General features: G+C 44.0%; 1 protein-coding gene across 1 annotated transcript in view; it reads left to right on the plus strand.

Moving 5' to 3' along the window:
• The window catches only part of LOC126092881 (cadherin-89D), a 407126-nt gene that overhangs the window by 311513 nt on the left and 72280 nt on the right, over positions 1-23333 (plus strand). Inside the window, exons 13-15 of the mRNA XM_049908645.1 lie at positions 2016-2193; positions 8022-8280; positions 20986-21280. Of these exons, the coding sequence (XP_049764602.1) occupies positions 2016-2193; positions 8022-8280; positions 20986-21280 (732 nt within the window). The remainder of the gene's footprint in view (positions 1-2015; positions 2194-8021; positions 8281-20985; positions 21281-23333) is intronic.

A 23333-nucleotide genomic window follows, 5' to 3' on the forward strand; every position in this document is an offset into this window, starting at 1 on the left:
AAAAACTGGTAGAAGCCGAACTCGGGGAAGGTCAGTTTGGATTCCGTAGAAATATGGGAACACGTGAGGCAATATCGACCCTACGACTTATTTTAGAAGCTAGTTTAAGAAAAGGCAAACCTACGTTTCTAGCATTTGTAGACTTAGAGAAAGCTTTTGACAATGTTGACTGGAATACTCTCTTTCAAATTCTGAAGGAGGCTGGGGTAAAATACAGGGAGCGAAAGGCTATTTAAAATTTATACAGAAACCAGATGGCAGTTATAAGAGTCGAGGGACATGAAAGGAAAGCAGTGGTTGGGAAGGGAGCGAGACAGGGTTGTTGCCTCTCCCCGATGTTGTTAAATCTGTATATTGAGCAAGCAGTAAAGGAAACAAAAGAAAAATTCGGAGTGGGTATTAAAATCCATGGAGAAGAAATAAAAACTTTGAGGTTCGTCGATGTCATTGTAATTCTGTCAGAGACAGCAAAGGACCGGGAAGAGCAGTTGAATGGAATGGATAGTGTCTTGAAAGGAGAATATAAGATGGACATCAACAAAAGCAAAACGAGGATAATGGAATGTAGTCGAATTGAGTCAGGTGATGCTGAGGGAATTAGATCAGGAAATGAGACACTTAAAGTAGTAAAGGAGTTTTGCTATTTGGGGAACAAAATAACTGATGATGGTCGAAGTAGAGAGGATATAAAATGTAGACTGGCAATGGCAAGGAAAGCGTTTCTGAAGAAGAGATATTTGTTAACATAGAGTATAGATAAAAGTGCCAGGAAGTCGTTTCTGAAAGTATTTGTATGGAGTGTAGCCATGTATGGAAGTGAAACATGGACGATAAATAGTTTTGACAAGAAGAGAATAGAAGCTTTCGAAATGTGGTGCTACAGAAGAATGCTGAAGATTAGATGGGTAGATCATATAGCTAATGAGGATGTACTGAATAGGATTGGGGAGAAGAGGAGTTTGTGGCACAACTTGACTAGAAGAAGGGATCGGTTGGTAGGACATGGGCGTGAAGGGATCACCAATTTAGTATTGGAAAGCAGCGTGGAGGGTAAAAATCGTAGAGGGAGACCAAGAGATGAATACACTAAGATGAAGCTTGCACAGGATAGAGTAGCATGAAGAGCTGCATCAAACCAGTCTCAGGACTGAATACCACAACAACAAACAACATGGTTGTGTAATATTTTGGAATATTTTTCGTACCATGAACTGGACCCCATTCACTGATGTTACTATGAACATGAAGAAGGATATTTATTTGAACATTCTCGTTGATGAAGTGTTGCTCGTTCTTCTACTTGTTCATCATGAATACGCTTTAGAGACAGCGGTCTTGCCGTAAGACTCAAGGCGTGTTTGTCGGACTGCACGCATATATTTCTGGTTTGGTGAACACACAGGCACCCTACCGCAATTCGAGTGGTCCCTTAAACTGCCAATATCTTAATCTTGAAAAAAAAATCTGGGGCTATTTGGGAGTAACGTGACAATCAAGGACCTCGCAGTTTTGTACCTCTGCAAATGTAAATGTCGTGTGACTAGGGCCTCCCGTCGGGTAGACCGTTCGCCGGGTGCGAGTCTTTCGATTTGACGCCACTTCGGCAACTTGCGCGTCGATGGGGATGAAATTATGATGATTAGGACACACAACACCCAATCTCTGAGAGGAGAAAATCTCCGACCAGCCGGGAATCAAACCCGGGCCCCTTAGGATTGACATTCTGTCGCGCTGTCCACTCAGCTACCGGGAGCGGTCGGTAGCTCTGCCAGGTCTAATAACAAATAAATGGCTTTAAATGGATGTGGCTCACTTGAAGAAACTTGGGGACTCCTCTCCTGGCCGAGTTGATGGCGTTATGAAGGCTGGTGTGACAGGGTATTAGCGTGGCGTCTCCTACAGATGACTAATGTTTTGTCTGGTGTGTTTATGTGTAGCAGCTTAGTTTTTGTGTGGAGCAGTAATACGGCAGTGACCATGTTGTGAAGTGTCTGGGCTTGCCTTGGCTGCCGCAGTGCCCTTCGCGGTGGAGGAGCGGTCGGGCGTGATCAGCGTGGTGGACGAGATCGGCAAGTACGCGCCCACGCTGTACGACTTCGAGGCGGTGGTGGCGGCCGATCCGGACGTGGCGCTCGTCACCAACGTCACCATACACGTCGTCAAGCTGGACGGGGCGCAGCCGCAGGACATCAAGTGAGTGACAGCACCTCCTTACTCACGTGTCAAGCTAAGGAGTCGAAAGTTGCACGGGTCACACAAATACTCAAGAAAGGAGTTGTAATTAATCGCCGCACGGTGTGGCCGAGCGGTCTGAGGCGCCATGTCACGGACTGCGTGGCCCCTCCCGCCGGAGGTTCGAGTCCTCCCTCGGGCATGGGTGTGGGTGTTGTTGTTAGCAAAAGTTAGTTTAAATTACTTTAAGTAGTGTGTAAGGCTAGGGACCGATGACCTCAGCAGTTTGGTCCCTTAGAAATTCACACACATTTGAACATTTGGAATTAATCAGCTGAATTACAGATCCATGTCACTAACATAAATTTTTCATAGAGTTTTAGGACATACTTTGTTTTCAAACATTACGAATCAGCTCGAAGAAAACGGTGTTGTGACACATAGTACCGATGCAGAAAATACCGTTCTTGTAAAACAGACCTGGCTCTTTATTCACATGAAGCAAAGACTGTCATCGACAGCGGATCTCCAATTGAGTCCATATTTCTATATTTCCGGAATGCTTTTGATACCGTCACTCACGCGCAGGTTTTCAATCAAATTACGTGTCTGTGTAGTATCGATGCAGCTGTACGACTGTGATTTCCTGTCATCGGTGTCACAGTTCGTGGTAATTGATGAAAAGTCGCGAGGTGTTATAGTCCCACTGTTGTTCCAGATCTATAGAAATTCATGATCTGTATAAACTATTTAGGAGACCATCTGATCAGCACTCTAAGACTGCACATGAAGCTTTCATTTACCATCTAGTAAAATCATCAGATTATCAAAAAGATCTGCAAAAAGATTGAGACAGAATATCCGAATGGTGCGAAATGTAGCAACCGCACAATCAAACGACAAATAGCGCAAATTAAAAGGGTGTCAATTCGATGAAGCAACAAGGAATTACAATTATGAATAACTGAAATTGGATCGCACATAAAATGTTGTATGGGATCGAACATAAGACTGTATTTCATTGGAAGAACACTTAGAAGATGCAACAACTGGAGTATAGAGACTGCTCCCACTGTACTTTACCGCCCTCCGTCCTCTTTCTTTTAGAATTGCTGGACGGTATGGGATTCTTGCAGGACAGAATTGATGGATAATGTCAAAAAATTTGAAAGGAGGGCTGCTCATTTTACACTGTTGCGAAATAGGGGATAGGATGTCGCTAATATCATACATGAGTTGGCATGGCAATCATTAAAACAAAGGTGTTTTTCGTTGAGGCAAGATCTTTTCACGAAGCTACAGTCACCGACTTCCTTCTCGGAATGCGAAAATATTTTGATATCGCCCACCTATATAGGGAGAAATGATAACCGTTGTAAAATAATAGAAGTAGGATCTCGCACGGAAGGAATAAACTGTTCCTTGTCGAGCGCGTTCGGGAGTGAAACAGTAGTCTGATGTTGGTTGGATGAAACCTGTGCCAGGCACTTGGAGCTCGAACTGCAGAGCACTCAGGTAGCTGTAGATCCGCTTGCGGGATACTTGCGTATGTGCGGTTACGAGCCACGACAAAATTCAGTATTAAATATTCTGCAAGTTAGTGGGAATGTACCGGGTGATAAAAAAGTCAGTATAAATTTGAAAATTGAATAAAACACCGAATAATGTAGATAGAGAGGTACAAATTGACACACATGCTTGGAATGACATGGGGTTTTATTAGAACCAAAAAAATACAAACGTTCAAAAATGTCCGACAGATGGCGCTTCATCTGATCAGAATAGCAATAATTAGCATAACAAAATAAGACAAAGCAAAGATGATGTTCTTTACAGGAAATGCTCAATATGTCCACCATCATTTCTCAACAAGAGCTGTAGTCCAGGAATAATGTTGTGAACAGCATAGCACTGTAAAGTATGTCCGGAGTTACGTGAGGCATTGGCGTCGGATGTTGTCTTTCAGCATCCCTAGAGATATCGGTCGATCACGATGTACTTGCGACTTCAGGTAATCCCAAAGACAATAATCGCACGGACTGAGGGCTGGGGACCTTGGAGGCCAAGCATGACGGAAGTGGCGGATGCGCACACGATCATCACCAAACGACGCGCACAAGAGATCTTTCACGCGTCTAGCAATATGGGGTGTTTTTTTGGTTCTAATAAAACCCCATGTCATTCCAAGCATGTGTGTCATATTTCCCTCTGTATCTACATTATTCCGTTGTTTATTAAGTTTTCAAATTTATACTGACTTTTTGATCACCCGGTATTTGATTTAGCCACCAACTTCGACCGACGTGGCTCCCATCAAATATTGCTGGGACAGAATCAAGAGATCAGTTTGCGCACAAAATCCTGCACCGGCAACAGTTTTACAGTTCTGGACGACTATAGAGACAGCACAGTCCTGTGGTTCTGAAGGGGACAGTCGCCAACTTGTTGAGTGAACGCCACGTCTAGTTGCTGCTCCATGCCTGGGAAAAAGAGGTTCGAGGCGGTGTCCTACGACTTTTGTCACCTCAGTGCAAAGTGTATTACGAGTTGTTGTTGTTGTGGTCTTCAGTCCTGAGACTGGTTTGATGCAGCTCTCCATGCTACTCTATCCTGTGCAAGCTTCTTCATCTACCAGTACCTACTGCAACCTACATCCTTCTGAATCTGCTTAGTGTATTCATCTCTTGATCTCCCTCTACGATTTTTACCCTCCACGCTGCCCTCCAATGCTAAATTTGTGATCCCTTGATGCCTCAAAACATGTCCCACCAACCGGTCCTTTCTTCTAGTCATGTTGTGCCACAAACGTCTCTTCTCCCCAATCCTATTCAATACCTCCTCATTAGTTACGTGATCTACCCACTTTATCTTCAGCATTCTTCTGTAGCACCACATTTCGAAAGCTTCTATTCTCTTCTTGTCCAAACTAGTTATCGTCCATGTTTCACTTCCATACATGGCTACACTCCATACAAATACTTTCAGAAACGACTTCCTGACACTTAAATCTATACTCGATGTTAACAAATTTCTCTTCTTCAGAAACGCTTTCCTTGCCATTGCCAGTCTACATTTTATATCCTCTCTACTACGACCATCATCAGTTATTTTACTCCCTAAATAGCAAAACTCCTTTACTACATTAAGTGATTCATTTCCTAATCTAATTCCCTCAGCATCACCCGATTTCATTTGAGTACATTCCATTATCCTCGTTTTGCTTTTGTTGATGTTCATCTTATATCGTCCTTTCAAGACACTGTCCATTCCGTTCAACTGCTCTTCCAAGTCCTTTGCTGTCTCTGACAGAATTACAATGTCATCGGCGAACCTCAAAGTTTTTACTTCTTCTCCATGAATTTTAATACTCACTCCGAATTTTTCTTTTGTTTCCTTTATTGCTTGCTCAATGTACAGATTGAATAACATCGGGGAGAGGCTACAACCCTGTCTCACTCCTTTCCCAAACACTGCTTCCCTTTCATGCCCCTCGACTCTTATAACTGCCATCTGGTTTCTGTACAAATTGTAAATAGCCTTTTGCTCCCTGTATTTTACCCCTGCCACTTTCAGAATTTGAAAGAGAGTATTCCAGTTAACATTGTCAAAAGCTTTCTCTAAGTCTACAAATGCTAGAAACGTAGGTTTGCCTTTTCTTAAACTAGCTTCTAAAATAAGTCGTAGGGTCAGTATTGCCCCACGTGTTCCCATATTTCTACGGAATCCAAACTGACCTTCCCCGAGTTCGGCTTCTACCAGTTTTTCCATTCGTCTGTAAAGAATTCGCGTTAGTATTTTGCAGCCGTGACTTATCAAACTGATAGTTCGGTAATTTTCACATCTGTCAACGTCCGCTTTCTTTGGGATGGGAATTATTATATTCTTCTTGAAGTCTGAGGGTATTTCGCCTGTCTCATACATTTTGCTCACTAGATGGTAGAGTTTTGTCATGACTGACTCTCCCAAGGCTGTCAGTAGTTCTATTGGAATGTTGTCTACTCCCGGGGCCTTGCTTCGACTCAGGTCTTTCAGTGCTCTGTCAAACTCTTCACGCAGTATCATATCTCCCATTTCGTCTTCATCTACATCCTCTTCCATTTCCATAATATTGCTCTCAAGTACATCGCCCTTGTATAAACCCTCTATATACTCCTTCCACTTTTCTGCCTTCCCTTCTTTGCTTTGAACTGGGTTACCATCTGAGCTCTTGATATTCATACAAGTGGTTCTCTTTTCTCCAAAGGTCTCTTTAATTTTCCTGTAGGCAGTATCTATCTTACCCCTAGTGAGATAAGCCTCTACATCCTTACATTTGTCCTCTAGCCATCCTTGCTTAGCCGTTTTGCACTTCCTGTCGATCTCATTTTTGAGACGTTTGTATTCCCATTTGCCGGCTTCATTTACTGCATTTTTAAATTTTCTCCTTTCATAATTAAGTTCAATATTTCTTCTGTTACCCAAGGATTTCTATTAGCCCTCGTGTTTTTACCTACTTGATCGTCTGCTGCCTTCACTACTTCATCCCTCAGAGCTACCCATTCTTCTTCTACTGTATTTCTTTCCCCCATTCCTGTCAATTGTTTCCTTATGCTCTCCCTGAAACTCCCTACAACCTCTTGTTTAGTGAGTTTATCCAGGTCCCATCTCCTTAAATTAGCCCCTTTTTTAGTTTCTTCAGTTTTAATCTACAGTTCATAACCAATAGATTGTGGTCAGAGTCCACATCTGCCCCTGGAAATGTCTTACAATTTGAAACCTGGTTCCTAAATGTCTGTCTTACCGTTATAAAATCTATCTGATACCTTTCAGTATCTCCAGGATTCTTCCATGTATACAACCTTCTTTTATGATTCTTGAACCAAGTGTTAGCTATGATTAAGTTATGCTCTGTGGAATATTCTACCAGGCGGCATCCTCTTTCATTTCTTCCCCCCAATCCATATTCACCCACTATGTTTCCTTCTCTCCCTTTTCCTACTGACAAATTCCATTCACACATGACTATTGAATTTTCGTCTCCCTTCAGTATCTGAATAATTTCTTTTATCTCATCATACATTTCATCAATTTCTTCATCATCTGCAGAGCTAGTTGGCATATAAACTTGTACTACTGTAGTAGGCATGGGCTTTGTGTCTATCTTGGCCACAATAATGCGTTCACTATGCTGTTTGTAGTAGCTAACCCACACTCCTATTTTTTTATTCATTATTGAACCTACTCCTGCATTACCCCTATTTGATTTTGTATTTATAACCTCGTATTCACCTGACCAAAAGTCTTGTTCCTCCTGCCACCGAACTTCACTAATTCCCACTATATCTAACTTTAATCTATCCATTTCCCTTTTTAAATTTTCTAACCTACCTGCCCGATTAAGGCATTCCACACTCCGATCCGTAGAACGCCGGTTTTCTTTCTTCTAATAACGACGTCCTCTTGAGTAGTCCCCGCCCGGAGATCCGAATGGGGGACTATTTTACCTCCGGAATATTTTACCCAAGAGGACGCCATCATCATTTATCCATACAGTAAAGCTGCATGTCCTCGGGAAAAATTACGGCTGTAGTTTCCCCTTGCTTTCAGCCGTTCGCAGTACCAGCACAGCAAGGCCGTTTTGGTTAATGTTACAAGGCCAGAGCAGTCAATAATCCAGACTGTTGCCCTGCAAGTACTGAAAAGGCTGCTGCCCCTCTTCAGGAACCACATGTTTGTCTGGCCTCTCAACAGATACCCCACCATTGTGGTTGCACCTACGGTACGGCCATCTGTATCGCTGAGGCACGCAAGCCTCCCCACCAACGGCAAGGTCCATGGTGATAACTTGTTGTTTCTGCGTTGTTCTGTAGGCGGGAAGTGGAGCTGCACGTACTGGAGAACCAGCCGGCGTCGGTGGTGGGGCGGCTGCCGCCCCCGGCGCAGGAGGCAGTACTGGGGGCGGAGGTGCGCTACACGCTGGCCAACGGGCACGAAGAGGCGGCGCGCAGCCTGGCCGTGGGGGCCGACGGCTCGCTGCTGGCGCAGAGGCCGCTCGACCGCGAACGGCAGGACGTCTTCCACCTGACCGCGCTCGCCGAGACCTCCAGGGGCATCGCCGCCGTCTACCAGGTACCCACACTGCCACAAACACAGGGACCGACGTCCCGTGCGCCGAGACAGTTGCACTACAAATAGTAACAAAAGGACTGGGCCGCGCGGGTTTAGCCGAGCGGTCTTAGACGCTGCAGTCATGGACTGTGCGGCTGGTCCCAACGGAGGTTCGAGTCCTCTATCGGGCATCTGTGTGTGTGTTTGTCCTTAGGATAATTTAGGTTAAGTATTGTGTAAGCTTAGGGACTGATGACCTTAGCAGTTAAGACCCATAACATTTCACACACATTTGAACATTTTTGAAAAGGACTGGTCTAATAAAAAAAATGTTTTCGTAGTCTAAATAAGAAAACTGTCAAATACGGATATTTCCTATACTAACAATAAAACTGTGAAACCGTCGTTGTCTTTCTGTTTGTCTGAACACGCTAATCTCCAAAGTTATTGGTCGAATTTTAAGGTGTTTTCATTGGTAATTTTAATTTAGCTTGGGGCAACATAACGCCTACATTTAATCAAAATCGGATCCCAGAAAAGAAGATATCGCAATTCAAAGTTTTAGCTACAACTATCGTGTCTATATCTATCTCTGTTCGAACACGCTAATCTCCAAGACTGCTAGACGATGTTTTCACAGGTAGCTTGAGCGTAGCTTGGGTGAACGTATGGTGTTTAGTTCATCGGAATCGGATCACTGAGAAAAAAGATACCTTGATTTAAAATTCTATCTAAAACAGTCGCCGATGTCTGTTTGAAATCCTTGAAGAAGCTGTTTACTCTTTCACGTTTGAGCTGTATCATATTTGTTTAAATGCATTTTTTGATTATTACTTTCTGCGTAATACGATTAAAAGTAATGAATACAATGCTTATACAACCCTTAATGTGTTTAATCTATACGTCATACTAATATCCTCGATATGCAGCAGGATTTTAGAACATATATTGTGTTTGAATATTATGAATTACCTCGAAGAAAACGGTCTATTGACACACAGTCAACATGGGTTTAAAAACATCGTTCCTGTGAAACACTACTAGCTCTTTATTCACATGAAGTGAGGAGTGCTATTGACAAGGGACTTCAGATCGATTACGTATTTCTGGATTTCCGGAAGCCGCTTTTGACACTGTACCACAAAAGCAGCTCGTAGTGAAATTGCGTGATTATGGAATATCGTCTCAGTTATGTGACTGGATTTGTGATTTCCTGTCAGAGAGGTCACAGTTCGGCCGGCCGAAGTGGCCGAGCGGTTAAAGGCGCTGCAGGCTGGAACCGCAAGACCGCTACGGTCGCAGGTTCGAATCCTGCCTCGGGCATGGATGTTTGTGATGTCCTTGGGTTAGTTAGGTTTAACTAGTTCTAAGTTCTAGGGGACTAATGACCTCAGCAGTTGAGTCCCATAGTGCTCAGAGCCATTTGAACCATTTTTAGTCACAGTTCGTAGTAACTGACGGAAACTCATCGAGTAAAACAGAAGTGTTTTCTGGCGTTCCCCATTGATGTTCCTTATCTATATAAACGATTTTGTAGACAATTTGACCAGCCGTCTTCGGTTGTTTCCAGATGTCGTTGTTGTTTATCGACTAATAAAGTCATCAGAAGATCAAAACAAACTGCAAAACGATTTAGAAAAGATATCTGAATGGTGCGAAAAGTGGCAGTTGACCCTAAATAACGAAAAGTGTGAAGTGATCCACATGAGCGCTAAAAGAAACTCGTTAAACTTCGGTTACACGACAAATCAGTCTAATCTAAAAGCCGTAAATTCAACTAAATACCTAGGTATTACAATTACGAACAACTTAAATTGGAAGGAACACATAGAAAATGTTATGGGGAAGGTTAACCAAAGACTTAGTTTTGTTGGCAGGACACTTAGAAAATCTAACAGACCTACTAAGTAGACTGCCTACAGTACGTTTTTCTGCCCTCTTTTAGAATACTGCTGCGCGGTGTGGGATCCTTACCAGATAGGACTGGCGGAGTACATCGGAAAAATTCAAAGAAAGGCAGCACTTTTTGTATTATCGCGAAATATGGGAGGGAGTGTCACAGAAGTGATACAGGATTTTGGCTGGAAATCATTAAAAGAAAGGCGTTTTTCGTTGCGACAGAATTTTCTCACGAAATTCCAATCACCAACTTTCTCCTCCGAATGCGAAAATATTTTGTTGACACCGACCTACATAGGAAGGAACGATCACTACGATAAAATAAAGGAAATCAGAGCTCGTACGGGAAGTTACAGGGGTTCATTCTTTCCGCACGCTATACGAGGTTGGAATAATAGAGAATTGTGAAGTTGGTTCGATGAACCCTCTGCCAGGCACTTCAATGTGATTTGCAGAGTATCCAGGTAGATGTAGAATATTATTAAATCACGAAAGTAGCTCTATCTGTTAAGTTTATACGACTAAACTGCTGAACCCATCTCGATTAAATTTCGTATGGAGATACAGGGTGTTTCAAAAATGACCGGTATATTTGAAACGGCAATAAAAACTAAACGAGCAGCGATAGAAATACACCGTTTGTTGCAATATGCTTGGGACAACAGTACATTTTCAGGCAGACAAACTTTCGAAATTACAGTAGTTACAATTTTCAACAACAGATGGCGCTGCGGTCTGGGAAACTCTATAGTACGATATTTTCCACATATCCACTATGCGTAGCAATAATATGGCGTAGTCTCTGAATGAAATTACCCGAATCCTTTGACAACGTGTCTGGCGGAATGGCTTCACATGCAGATGAGATGTACTGCTTCAGCTGTTCAATTGTTTCTGGATTCTGGCGGTACACCTGGTCTTTCAAGTGTCCCCACAGAAAGAAGTCACAGGGGTTCATGTCTGGCGAATAAGGAGGCCAATCCACGCCGCCTCCTGTATGTTTCGGATAGCCCAAAGCAATCACACGATCATCGAAATATTCATTCAGGAAATTAAAGACGTCGGCCGTGCGATGTGGCCGGGCACCATCTTGCATAAACCACGAGGTGTTGGCAGTGTCGTCTAAGGCAGTTTGTACCGCCACAAATTCACGAAGAATGTCCAGATAGCGTGATGCAGTAAACGTTTCGGATCTGAAAAATGGGCCAATGATTCCTTTGGAAGAAATGGCGGCCCAGACCAGTACTTTTTGAGGATGCAGGGACGATGGGACTGCAACATGGGGCTTTTCGGTTCCCCATATGCGCCAGTTCTGTTTATTGACGAAGCCGTCCAGGTAAAAATAAGCTTCGTCAGTAAACCAAATGCTGCCCACATGCATATCGCCGTCATCAATCCTGTGCACTATATCGTTAGCGAATGTCTCTCGTGCAGCAATGGTAGCAGCGCTGAGGGGTTGCCGCGTTTGAATTTTGTATGGATAGAGGTGTAAACTCTGGCGCATGAGACGATACGTGGACGTTGGCGTCATTTGGACTGCAGCTGCAACAGAGCGAACGGAAACCCGAGGCCGCTGTTGGATCACCAGCTGCACTAGCTGCGCGTTGCCCTCTGTGGTTGCCGTACGCGGTCGCCCTACCTTTCCAGCACGTTCATCCGTCACGTTCTCAGTCCGTTGAAAGTTTTCAAACAGATCCTTTATTGTATCGCTTTTCGGTCCTTTGGTTACGTTAAACCTCCGTTGAAAACTTCGTCTTGTTGCAACAACACTGTTCTAGGCGGTGGAATTCCAACACCAGAAAAATCCTCTGTTCTAAGGAATAAACCATGTTGTCTACAGCACACTTGCACGTTGTGAACAGCACACGCTTACAGCAGAAAGACGACGTACAGAATGGCGCACCCACAGACTGCTTTGTCTTCTATATCTTTCACATCACTTGCAGCGCCATCTGTTGTTGAAAATTGTAACTACTGTAATTTCGAAAGTTTGTCCGCCTGAAAATGTACTGTTGTCCCAAGCATATTGCAACAAACGGTGTATTTCTATCGCTGCTCGTTTAGTTTTTATTGCCGTTTCAAATATACCGGTATTTTTTAAACACCCTGTAGCTTGAACACAGGCTACCTTAGGACGTAACCACCTAAGAGTAGGAAGTAGGGGATGGAACATCTATGTTTGACAACAGAGAAGATAAGTTATGTTACAAAATAATTAAATTTTGTGCATAGTGTCCATGCCATATTTCAACAGAACAATGCATAGATGTGCAATTCTGCCCATTCTCCTCTGAAAGCACCGCTCGGTAGTGACGCTGTAGACGCTGCTGCGCTGTGCACTGGGGCCGTGGATCGGTAGTGGGGGGGGGGGGGGGGGTAGTGGATGGTGGGAGGGATGCACGTCACTAGCTATGCTTACTGGAGCAGGCAGACTTGTGAGGGCAGCTGACATTATTGCCCATTTAACAGATTTCTTACTCACTATCACTCATAACACTGCGAATTTTTATTTCAGTATTTATATAATATTATTTTTACTGACTTCTGAAATGAATTTTGCCGTCAGGACCTAATCTGTAACATAGTCCGAGGTGTAGGTTGGGATGGAATGTTGTAATTTGCTGGAAAGTCGATCAAGCCAATGAATGTATCTTGCACAGCACTGATTAAGTACCGGAACACCAGTAAGTTTTGACAGTGACGTTTACGGGACGACGTCTGCAGCTGGTGGTCTCGCGGTTGTGTTCCCGCTTCCCAAGCAAGGGGTCCCGGGTTCGATTCCCGGCGGGTTCAGGGATTTTCACCTTCCTCGAGATGACTGGGTGTTTATGTTCTCCTCATCATTTCATTATCATCCCTGGAAATGGCGAGATTGGACTGAGCTAAGGTTGGGACTTCGTACGGGCGCTGATAACTGCGCAGTTGAGTGCCCCACAAACCAAACATCATCATCATCGTAATTTACGGGACGTCACTCATGCTGTTCACTTATCGACTGGTAGAAGCAGTCTAAGCATCGCATTGGATTACATGTGTGCGAATCAAAATTGTATTCCGTGATTTTCATAATGAAACGGTGCAGTTCCAAAATATGCTGTTTAACTGCCTTAATGAAACAAGATCATTTATGTTGCGGAGTTTCGCATGTGAATTCGACATCATACTAGAGGCGTAGGTTAGACTCTCTCAGTGGCGAAACTTTATTCGAAAGTTATTTTGGACTTTCTGATGAAGACTTCCTGTATGAAGAAAAAACATGAAGTCTGAAGACATAACGTGATCGAGAGTGCTATAATCAGAAATAGCTTTTCGACTGCGACTGCACTACCTATATAAAAGTGTCATTCACAAGCGGAAATGTAATAAAAAAATGAATAGTCACAACCGCAAGAACCTTCTTTTTTTCTTGCGGTTCTACATTTTCATTTTAAGTAATAGAAAACAGCTGTGCTCCAAGAGAAATGTACTAAAAATTATGGAAATGTAATTGTTTTCGATCTTGTAGTATTGCCACGTCCTTTGCTGATATGATACGAGGACCTGCTGCTACCACAATGCACTGTGCGCTCATGGACTGAGATATCGCCCTTCAAAGCCTGAGACACGGCCGCTGCCGTAATCTATACATATCACCAATCATGACGTTTGATTAAACCGCCTGTGACATCCATGTGCGGCAGCCCGCAGCACTTCCCTGGCTTGCTGTTCCAACAGCGGAAAGCATACATCTCCTGTCTGAGACGTAGCGTAGAAACTTGTTTACTCTGTTTCTGCATCAGCAGCCCCAATTTTTGGGCATGTGAGTTGATCTTGTACCGCGTGAAGATTAAATAAAACTAATCGTTGAATATCACACGCTGTGACCTACACCTCGAAGCATAGAAGACCGATATCCCGCACTGATATAACGTTTAAACTTCCGCAAGGCGTACAGTTTAGCGGAATGCAGTCAGACACCGTGGAAACATCAACCGCCGAGACAGTCGAGTATTGACTTACTCGGCAGTTTATTGTTGTGTCTGCTAATTGGAAACGAATGTGTTCGCGCCACAGTCGTTTCTAGTGAAACGGGGTCAACATCCCAGTCCGACATTCAGAACTGAGCTTGTGCTCCTAACGTTCCAAACAGAGTGCAGCCAATATAGAGAAGCAAAGGAAAGGACACTCGATTTTATAACGAATGGCATATTAGTGCGGTTTTGTTTTCCGACATATAGATACACGAGCTCAAATTAATTTTTTTCCATGAACGCAATGAAATTTGAAATGGTAGTGATGTTGCCATTAAAAATTTCCCGTAGAAGTATCGGAATATCTAGATCAGTAGCCTCTAGATGCACAACTTCGCGCAGAATTAAAGTGTTGTGTCGGCTACTATGGGAGTCGGCACCGACATAAACAAGGACGGAGAGAAGTTGCGATAGCCGGTGGCAGGAGTCCAAAATGATCTGTACATGACACTTGCAGATTAATATAGTACTTTCTTTCTGAAAAGGAAAGAAATACAACTTAAATTCTCTTTATGAGGTGGCTTGATATGCTTCCTGTGCCTCCTATATGCAGATACTTTTACACATTACTATTACTCGCTGAACTCTTGCTAAGTATCGTCTTCCTATTACTCAGTGGTGATGCTCTCGTAGTCTTCGACCGAACTGGGCCCGACAGGCGATGGGCCGCTGTTTAAGTCAGCGTTGACAGGGGACGCTGAACCTGGATGTGTGGCTCTGCCCGCTCTTTACATTGGCGCACAGGTCAGAGCCTTCTTGATGCGCCGCTGCGCTGTTTGGTGTGCAGACGATCCCTTAGGACTGCACATAAAGTGCATCGCTGCACAGTGAAATTTTCTTTGACTGTTTATAGGTGACCGTGATCAGTGGTTGGATGATGGCCAGCAGGTTGACAGCCCGGACACGATGACGGAAGCGACGTTCCACGAAGAGATGCGGAGAAGGCACACGGCGATTGTCCGACAATTTGACCCGCGGTCTTCTGCCTGATGTTCAGTCTTCAGTTGTGGACAAAGTCCCTAGCAGGTGGTGCCCCGCGAGGCGCTAGTTGGGAGATGACAACCCACGAAGTGGTGCAGAGGAGGCGTTCTGTGAGGACACAGAGGTGTGACACGTGCCGACGATGTGCTATTCGATCTTCGGAAGAACGTCAGTCCGCAAAGACTGTGCGATCGACGACTGCAGCTCCGACAGGGGCACTGGACAGTCGGCATTCTGCCACGGGGTGACTCGATGTGTAACTGTTGTAAATCGGTTGAGCCGCGAACTTTATAACCGGATAGCGGAAATATAGGGTGACCAGCGCCAGGAGTATGCGTTTGGTGGCAGCAATGTGGTGCCAGCACCGGTGTGAGATTAGCGCTAACAGGACGCGTGGCGACCGCTGGAGACTGAAAGGAAGAAAAACCCGTCTGGTTATGTAAACGTCAGATTGTTTCCTTGTGCTCGCCAGTACCCGTGTAGCGAGCGAGTGAGTAAGTCGGCTACTCCCGGTACAAGGCTGTAAGAAGGGTAGCAGGCGTGCAGGCGCCATCCCGTACGATACTACAGTAGTACCAATGGAATTTATTGGAGGGGGAAGGGGGGAGGGCAATGCGTGGTAACGTAGCGTATGTTAATATTTTGTAGTCTCCTTCTCCCGCACGTACATGTGTCCGAACATGAATGCCAAATCTGTTAATTTCTAGTAATACTGTCGGATCCATATAATCTGTTGTTGAATGTGGCATCAGACACCAGCACATAAAGTTAGCCGATACGTAAATAGATACACCAACAGCAGCTTTGGTAATCGAAATGGGACAAGTGTTTCCGCCCGTAACACACTCACAAATGTCAGAGACAATGGTCCCTCCGACATCGTGAATTCAAAATGCTCTAAGAGAGTGATATTTTCATTGTTGCGGTTTCAGTTGACGACGTTGTTTCTCTTGAAGTCGAGATTGGTTCGTTGGAAATAAACGACACTGGGTGTTCAACGCTGCGGTTTATTTTATAATATCCAATCTGACACTCCGTAGACGACATTGAAATATTCTTTGCTGTGATTGTAATTGCGGGGCTCATGTTGTTCCGTTGTGAACACTTGAAAATGCCCTAAAGACCGATACCGGTCGTAGAAAAATTTTGGTCGAACTGATGCTTTGATTCATTAGAAACAATAGCAAATGTCACAAATTAATCAAGGTCTTCGTTTGTTTCGGAGTATCAACGTGAACTAATCATACACATTACAGTGTCACATGTCACAGTTTGAGATAAACGCATAGCAAGATGGCTTAGTGGTTAAGTCCCTGAATTCGCTTTTGGAAAGCGGTCGTTTCAATTCGTTTCTGTTCATCCATATTAAAAGGCTGAATGGTTTCCTCAAATCCCGTAAGACACATAGTGCGATGATTCCTCCGGAAAGGACACGGTTGACATTCTTGCCTTTATCCTTCTGTCGTAGCTAGTGCTCCAATTCTAATCTCTTCGTTGTTGATCGACATGAATCGGTAATCTTCCTCCCTTTCTCAAACAAGCGAATGAAGAGAGAGACATACAAATGAAACAGCGGTGTAAACTGTCCTAAATGACAGCGGACTTCTTTGCAACTGTGCGATGTGGCCCTGTGGCTGAGAAACTGGACTGAATCTGGCAAAAGGAGGCCCAGGCCACCGTCCGGCCAACTCGATTAGATTTTTCTTAGTTTCGTGTAAATCACTTTAGGGAAATATCACAGTGTGGGCAAATGATCAGCGTTGCCAGCGAAGTCTTTGATCGGATTACCAGTGACCATATCATATCTCTTAGCGGTAGAAAGCTCCGGAACGCGATCAACTCTGTCTTGTGGGCCATATGAGAAACTCTTTAAATAAGCAAGTGGCGAAACTGAAGCGAAAGATGCCGGTGACTTCAAAACAAACCTTAGCAACTATAATCTTAGTAAATAATCTTTTATCTTTTTGCATTTTTGTGTCTGCTCGTGACAGCTTTTTTGCAAGCAGGGCTATTAGTGTTTTGTACAACTTACACAGAGGACATTCAACCAAGACCTTAAACTACAAAAGATATAAAAAATAAAGCGTGTACAATTATAAGTTTCATGTAAATATGTCGAGCATAAGAAAGGTAATGACTATGGATTTACTGAAGGCTTCATTTTTGGATAAATTATTTTTAATATATTTACCAGTTAAATATTAAATTCAGTTGTATGCGGTATGATGTGTTCCAGATGAAGTATTGTAATTGTTTTGTTTCCTCAATAATGTCTGTTGGGACCCCAGTAAGATTGGTTTCAGTTATCATTTACATAACTTATTCTGTCGCACTAAAACTGGAGAAAGGAAACAATAATATGCCTGATATGGTATTGTAACTCTGAGAATCAGCAGAGTCTTTTTTACTGACTTGAGAGAAATGGAATCCTGACTGGCGGTGCACAGCTGATGATAGACTCACGTGAGAGCTTCTCCCGGTTGGAGCCTGCGACGACAGTACTGCCCTACGTAGGAGGATCTCTTCCCTGGCGTTCTGAGAAATTTTCTACGAGCATGTCATACATTTGACTTCCCAACTCGCATTATTCGTTCCGCCAACCGCACATCTGGTACCAAATTTCTTTTCAGCTATGCCTTCTTTACCACTCTAAAAGACACGGTCTCGTCAAGAATGTTCCTCTTTAAAAGCATTCCTGCATAATTTGACTACTTTTCAGTTTCTTCAGACATTCGTGAACTCCAAGTTCTGTTAAGGTGTCAATTTGTCACGTCCCTCTGATTGTGAGTAGCGCTATTGTTGCACTAATGACACATTGACCAACAGGCGAAAATATACAATGCATGCCCGTACGACCTGTCCAGGTACTACAGTAATACCTGTGGACCTGTCTGTGGCAAAATTCTCGGTAACTCCAAGCGATTTGGGGGCTCCTGCCTGATTAATTTAAATGTACTGGATAAATCTTAGCCCATCGGTAATGTCATGCATGTTCATAAAGTGAACCGAAACGATTAGAATTCACGGGCCTCATCAACTGACGGGAATGGTAAACTGTTACACCATTAAGCATTTAGCGTACTTTGTGGAAATGTTCCTCACATAAAGGGTATTCCAATCAGAACCGATGTTCAGCAATAATAGACCGATAACTGTAGCCACCGATAGAATACTGCTTTCATCTTGCTGGGATGCATACTATAGTGGTTCGAGAATTCTTTGATCTTTCACATAAACTGACATACAGATTTATAATTACATTGCCCCTTGTTGGGAGCCATAATGTAGGAAATCCTCCAAAATTCTCTGTGATTTCACGTACCATGCAAATTAACAATGATATTGCCCCACCCTAGGCCTCAAACAACAAAAGGTTATGAGAAGAGGGGATTGATGTACGAACGGAACACGTTAGTTACAGTATTAAAATTCGAATTGCTTGCGTTTGTTACAATACCTTTTACACTTAAAATTAAATTACGGATCTCAAGAGATTTGACTGAGCTTGGAAACGACTCAGTTATTAAAGGGAAGGAGGGGGAATGAACAGTCTCACCATTCTTCATAGTCATTTGTTGCATCATGGTGACATGGTGGCGACGACGTGTTTCCTCGTAGCTGCGCGGAGTCCAGTCAGCTGCTGGCCTCCATGTCCCAGATTGGTGGCGAGGCACGGAAGGATCTCCATGTTGTGGGTTGCGTGGCCGAAGCTGTGATATCACGGTGTCGAGAGGCGGATGCTGGCGATGGATCGAAGTGCCCACGCGTCCTCTTGCTTCCGCACGGTCTCACTGACTCCCTTCTCCCCCTCCATCACCATTCCGTCAAGCTCAACGACTCCTAGAAATTTTCCTCTCTCGGCGTTTCTATTGGTGGACTAAATTTTGCCCTGATACCTAATGACTGAACGCCATTTCATGACCATGTCTCACAGTGCAGAACTGAAATTGTCGGCCTTGCATGGGCTAGTGTGTGAATAGGGAATTGGCGCGTTAGCACGTCTTCACTGTCAAGGCTGTTGCCAGTGTTGGTCGCACATTGCTTCGATGATTTTCTGCGTTCTTAAGTTGCTGTGAAAGCAGCCACACAACACTTCCTTGTAACGGCTGTCTCTGCATGAGGCCTGGACAGCCTGACGTCTGTGCTTCGTCTAAAAAACTGTTGGCGTTCGTGATTTATAAGCATCCTCATTGCTGCCAAGGAAAAACTTTGTTCAGCAGACTGGTTTCTCCCGCAAATATTTGGTTTCAAATGCCTCTCTGTGCGAATTCTTGACACTTTGTGTGTACGCTCTGTCCCAGTATCTGTGGGGTGTATAATTGTCGACACGTTCTCGCTTTTTAAGGTATGTAAAAACGGCTGCTGCGGGCCAAACGATTCACAAGCCTCCACGTGTGCATTCTTGACGCTTTTGTGTCTGTGATCTATCCCAGCGGCTGCAGGGGTCCATCAGTTTTCGGCACGCTTCCCATAGTCCGATAGGCTCTTCGCAAAGTGTCCTTTCTTAAGCAAGGCTAGGGCATCCTCCATCCGACCGTCTGCGTGTTTGCAGAACACGTCTCAGGCAGTCGCCCTATGACATCCGACTTTCCCCTCGTCCCAGGCAGCTGGCGCTGTGAGTCAGTGAAAGTGGCCGCTGACGGAGTTATCACAATACAAACTCTGAATGTCAGCTTGAGAAATTTCTTCCGCATCAGTGCACGAAGACTGATGGCTGTAAGAAAATGTACATGTCTTCCAGTTGCATTACACACATGATCTGTGAGTGACAAATCAGAGGACCACCCAGGCCAGGCAGGAATCCATACATTTCTCGAGGCGTTTCTGGTGTGAATTGTACCAATTTCTTGTTGGAATAAGCAACTTCGTATGCTTGTCATCAAAGATATGACAAAACGGTTCACTATTCCTGTTAAATACTCGAGAACATTGAGATTTCCTTCAGCAATTACCAAATCAGTCCTGTTGTCATATTCGATAGTTCCCCACAACATGAATTCATGTGCCTCCTGCGACTTTTCACCAGGTCGTCTACGAACACAATGGCGTCGATCTGGTCACCACAAACAGAGGAAAGACTGGAATGAATTTTCCTTCCGTAGCGGATTGTGTGCTGATTTGAAACTTTCTGGCAGATTAAAACTGTGTACCATAGTGGGACTCGAGCCTGTGACCTTTTGCTTGGGTATTAAATATGAAGTACTAACTAAAGAAAAGCTGGGAAGGCGAGTTATGTGTCGATTTTGCATAGCTCATATGGTAGATCACCTGTTTGCGAAAGGCAAAGATACCGGTTTCGAGGCTCACTTCGCCACACTGTTTTAATTTACCAGGAAATTTTATATCGCCGAGTGCCAGAGACTGCCACTCAGTGTCCCTGCTGACTGGGTGTCAGCGATAAATGTCTCATGGGAACTTGTGATCTCAACTCAACTTCCAGTGTTATGTTCCCAACAGTCTGTGGTGACAATCTGCCTTTATCTCTGTCTATTCGTCAGAACGAGTCGAAAAATCCCAAGATCCTTCTGGAACGAGCAGTGTCTACTCTTTTTGCCATACTGTTTCTGTGAGTCCATCTCGTCACCACTTGTTCTGCAGTGATTGCGCTGCAATTATATGTTTGTGCACTCTTTTGGTACAATGCCCCGCGTCCCTTGTGCCAGATCGGTATCTTTCGGTCAAGGCACTTACGGTTTCTGTCAGTATAAAACGTCCGTTATTCTGTCATAATGGGAAAGTTTCAGACGAGCGAAGCACTTACCTAGTGAGAGAAGTGATTGAGAGTTGGAGGGAGGTAGACTGGGAGAGGACGAGTGAAGGGGCTGGCGTGCGGCAGGTGACGGTGTTCGTGGACGACGAGAACGACAACGCGCCGGCGTTCGAGCACGCTCGGTACGAGGGCGCAGTGCGGGAGGACGCGGCGCCGGGCGCCGAGGTGCGGCTGCAGCCGCGGGCGGTGCGCGCCAGCGACGCCGACGCCGGCAGCCACGCCGCCTTCTCGCTGAGCCTGCGCGGCGACGGCAGCCACCTGTTCCGCCTGGACGCCGCCACCGGCCGCCTCTACCTGCGCGCGCCGCTCGACCGCGAGCAGGCGGACCACTACAACCTCAGCGTCGTCGCCAAGGACACCGGTGAGTGCTACTCCACGGGTAGCGATCGGGGGGAGTTTGTAGAACAGTGAAAATTTTTGTGTGAGGAAAAGAATTACCGAGTTTAAGGCTGACACAATCAGCATTCTTGGCTTTTTTAGTCCCTACACATCTTGCGAACACTTTGCGAGCTACCTCCGTGCTCGGTCATAAATTTGCCGTACCACATTGCCCGCAAGCTTTGCTGAAGCCACCGTAAATTTGGTCAGAGCTGCAGTTTTGATAACTGGTACCGTAATTCGTACAATGTAGACAGTGTGGTGTGTCACAGAGTGTGAAAATTTGTGAGAGTGCCAGTGCTAAAAGAGGCATAGCAATTGCTTTGGATTTAATTTGCACTAAATGCTCAGCTGTGATTTCATTTATGAGTTCTTCAAAACCAGATGCAAGTGGCCCTTATGGAATAAACATTAGAACTAGTTTATGCCTTACGAGCAATTGGCAAGGGCATGGCTGCAGGGAGAACATTTTGTTCAGTGATGAACTTACATCAACCACCAAATAAATTTGAAAAACTGACTGCAATATTAGAGAGAGCTGTATGTGAGGTTAGTGAGGAAAGCATTAAACTTGCTGCTAGGGAAGCAGTGGAAGAAAATGATGGATGTTCGGATATTGCACTTGGACTTGATAGAAGTTGGCAGAAAAGAGGACATACGTCTCTGAATGGAGTAGTGACTGCCACGAGTGTAGACACTGGTAAAGTGTTAGATGTGGAGATAATGTCTAAATATTGCAAATGTTGTGAAGTCAATGAACATAAAGAACACAACTATGTGGCTAATTTTAGAGGAACAAGTGGTGGTATAGACCTTCATGGAGTAGGACAAATATTTCATCACTCCGTAGAAACAAGAGGCGTACGGTACACCAAATAATTGGGCGATGGTGACAATAAGGCATACAACAATATGGTGAACTCTAAGCCATATGGAGATGCCATTATTAGCAAAATAGAATGTGTAGGACATGTTCAAAAACGTTTGGGAACAAGGCTGAGAAAACTAACTGTTGATATCAGAGGGAAAAAAAATTAGAAGAGGGAAAATTGTTGACCAGACAGGTCGGTTAACTAAAACTGAAATAGAAAATTGGCAGGTATACTATGGGCAGGCAATTAGGAGAAATAAAGAAATTCTGGAGGCAATGAAGAGAGATGTTTGGGCTATATTCTTCTATAAGTCCTCTACTGATGATAAGCCATGTCATGGATTGTGTCCATCAGGAGAAAATTCGTGGTGCAAATACAATAGGGCTCAGGCAACTGGAGAATCTTATTCTCACCAGCATTCTCTTTCTGCATCATAACCCACCAGCTAAAAAGTAACTGACTTTACACGTCACGTTCAGTCAGTCACTTTTTAGCTGGTGGGTTATGATGCCACGTAATGAGAGATTTTTGTGTGATGTATGTAGGTGAAATGACAATAGGGGAAGACGGAGGAAGGAAAAGCTTTACAGTTCATGACGACAGTACATTTCGCTGTCGTGAATTAATTAATGGAATCACTTTATTATTATTATTATTATTATTATTATTCAAGATTCTAAACTCCCTACTGTCTATCTCAAGTGCCGTCCAACCTAACGGTATAAAAATTAAAAATAGTATCATAAGACCATCAAAAATGACACGTAGTGTACCCTAGACCATATCTGAGTGCTGGTTACTCCTTAGGTCGCTAAATTAGAGTATCAAATTTTCGACGACCGATACCTTTGTGTCGTATGCAAAAGGCTGCTTCCTGCTTACCAATAAGCTGGCAAATGTTTTATAAAACTGTTGTTCTTAAAGGGACCACACCTTGCCTATCTAACCCATGTTAGTTTCGGCAGAAAATATTTTTTGTGAACTTCCTAATGGGGGAATATTAATGAATGTAGTACCGGAGGTGGCTTTTTATGTTATGCAGAGTCTCTCAAAACATCATTCATCTATGATAGTTTCTGATATAATGGGGCATATGTTCTGAAAATTTTAGTTTGCGGGAAATTGACTTTAAAGAAAAAACTTTTGAAATTTGCGATCTGAAGT

The sequence above is a fragment of the Schistocerca cancellata genome, chromosome 1 (assembly GCF_023864275.1).
Source record: "Schistocerca cancellata isolate TAMUIC-IGC-003103 chromosome 1, iqSchCanc2.1, whole genome shotgun sequence".
Lineage (NCBI taxonomy): Eukaryota > Metazoa > Arthropoda > Insecta > Orthoptera > Acrididae > Schistocerca > Schistocerca cancellata.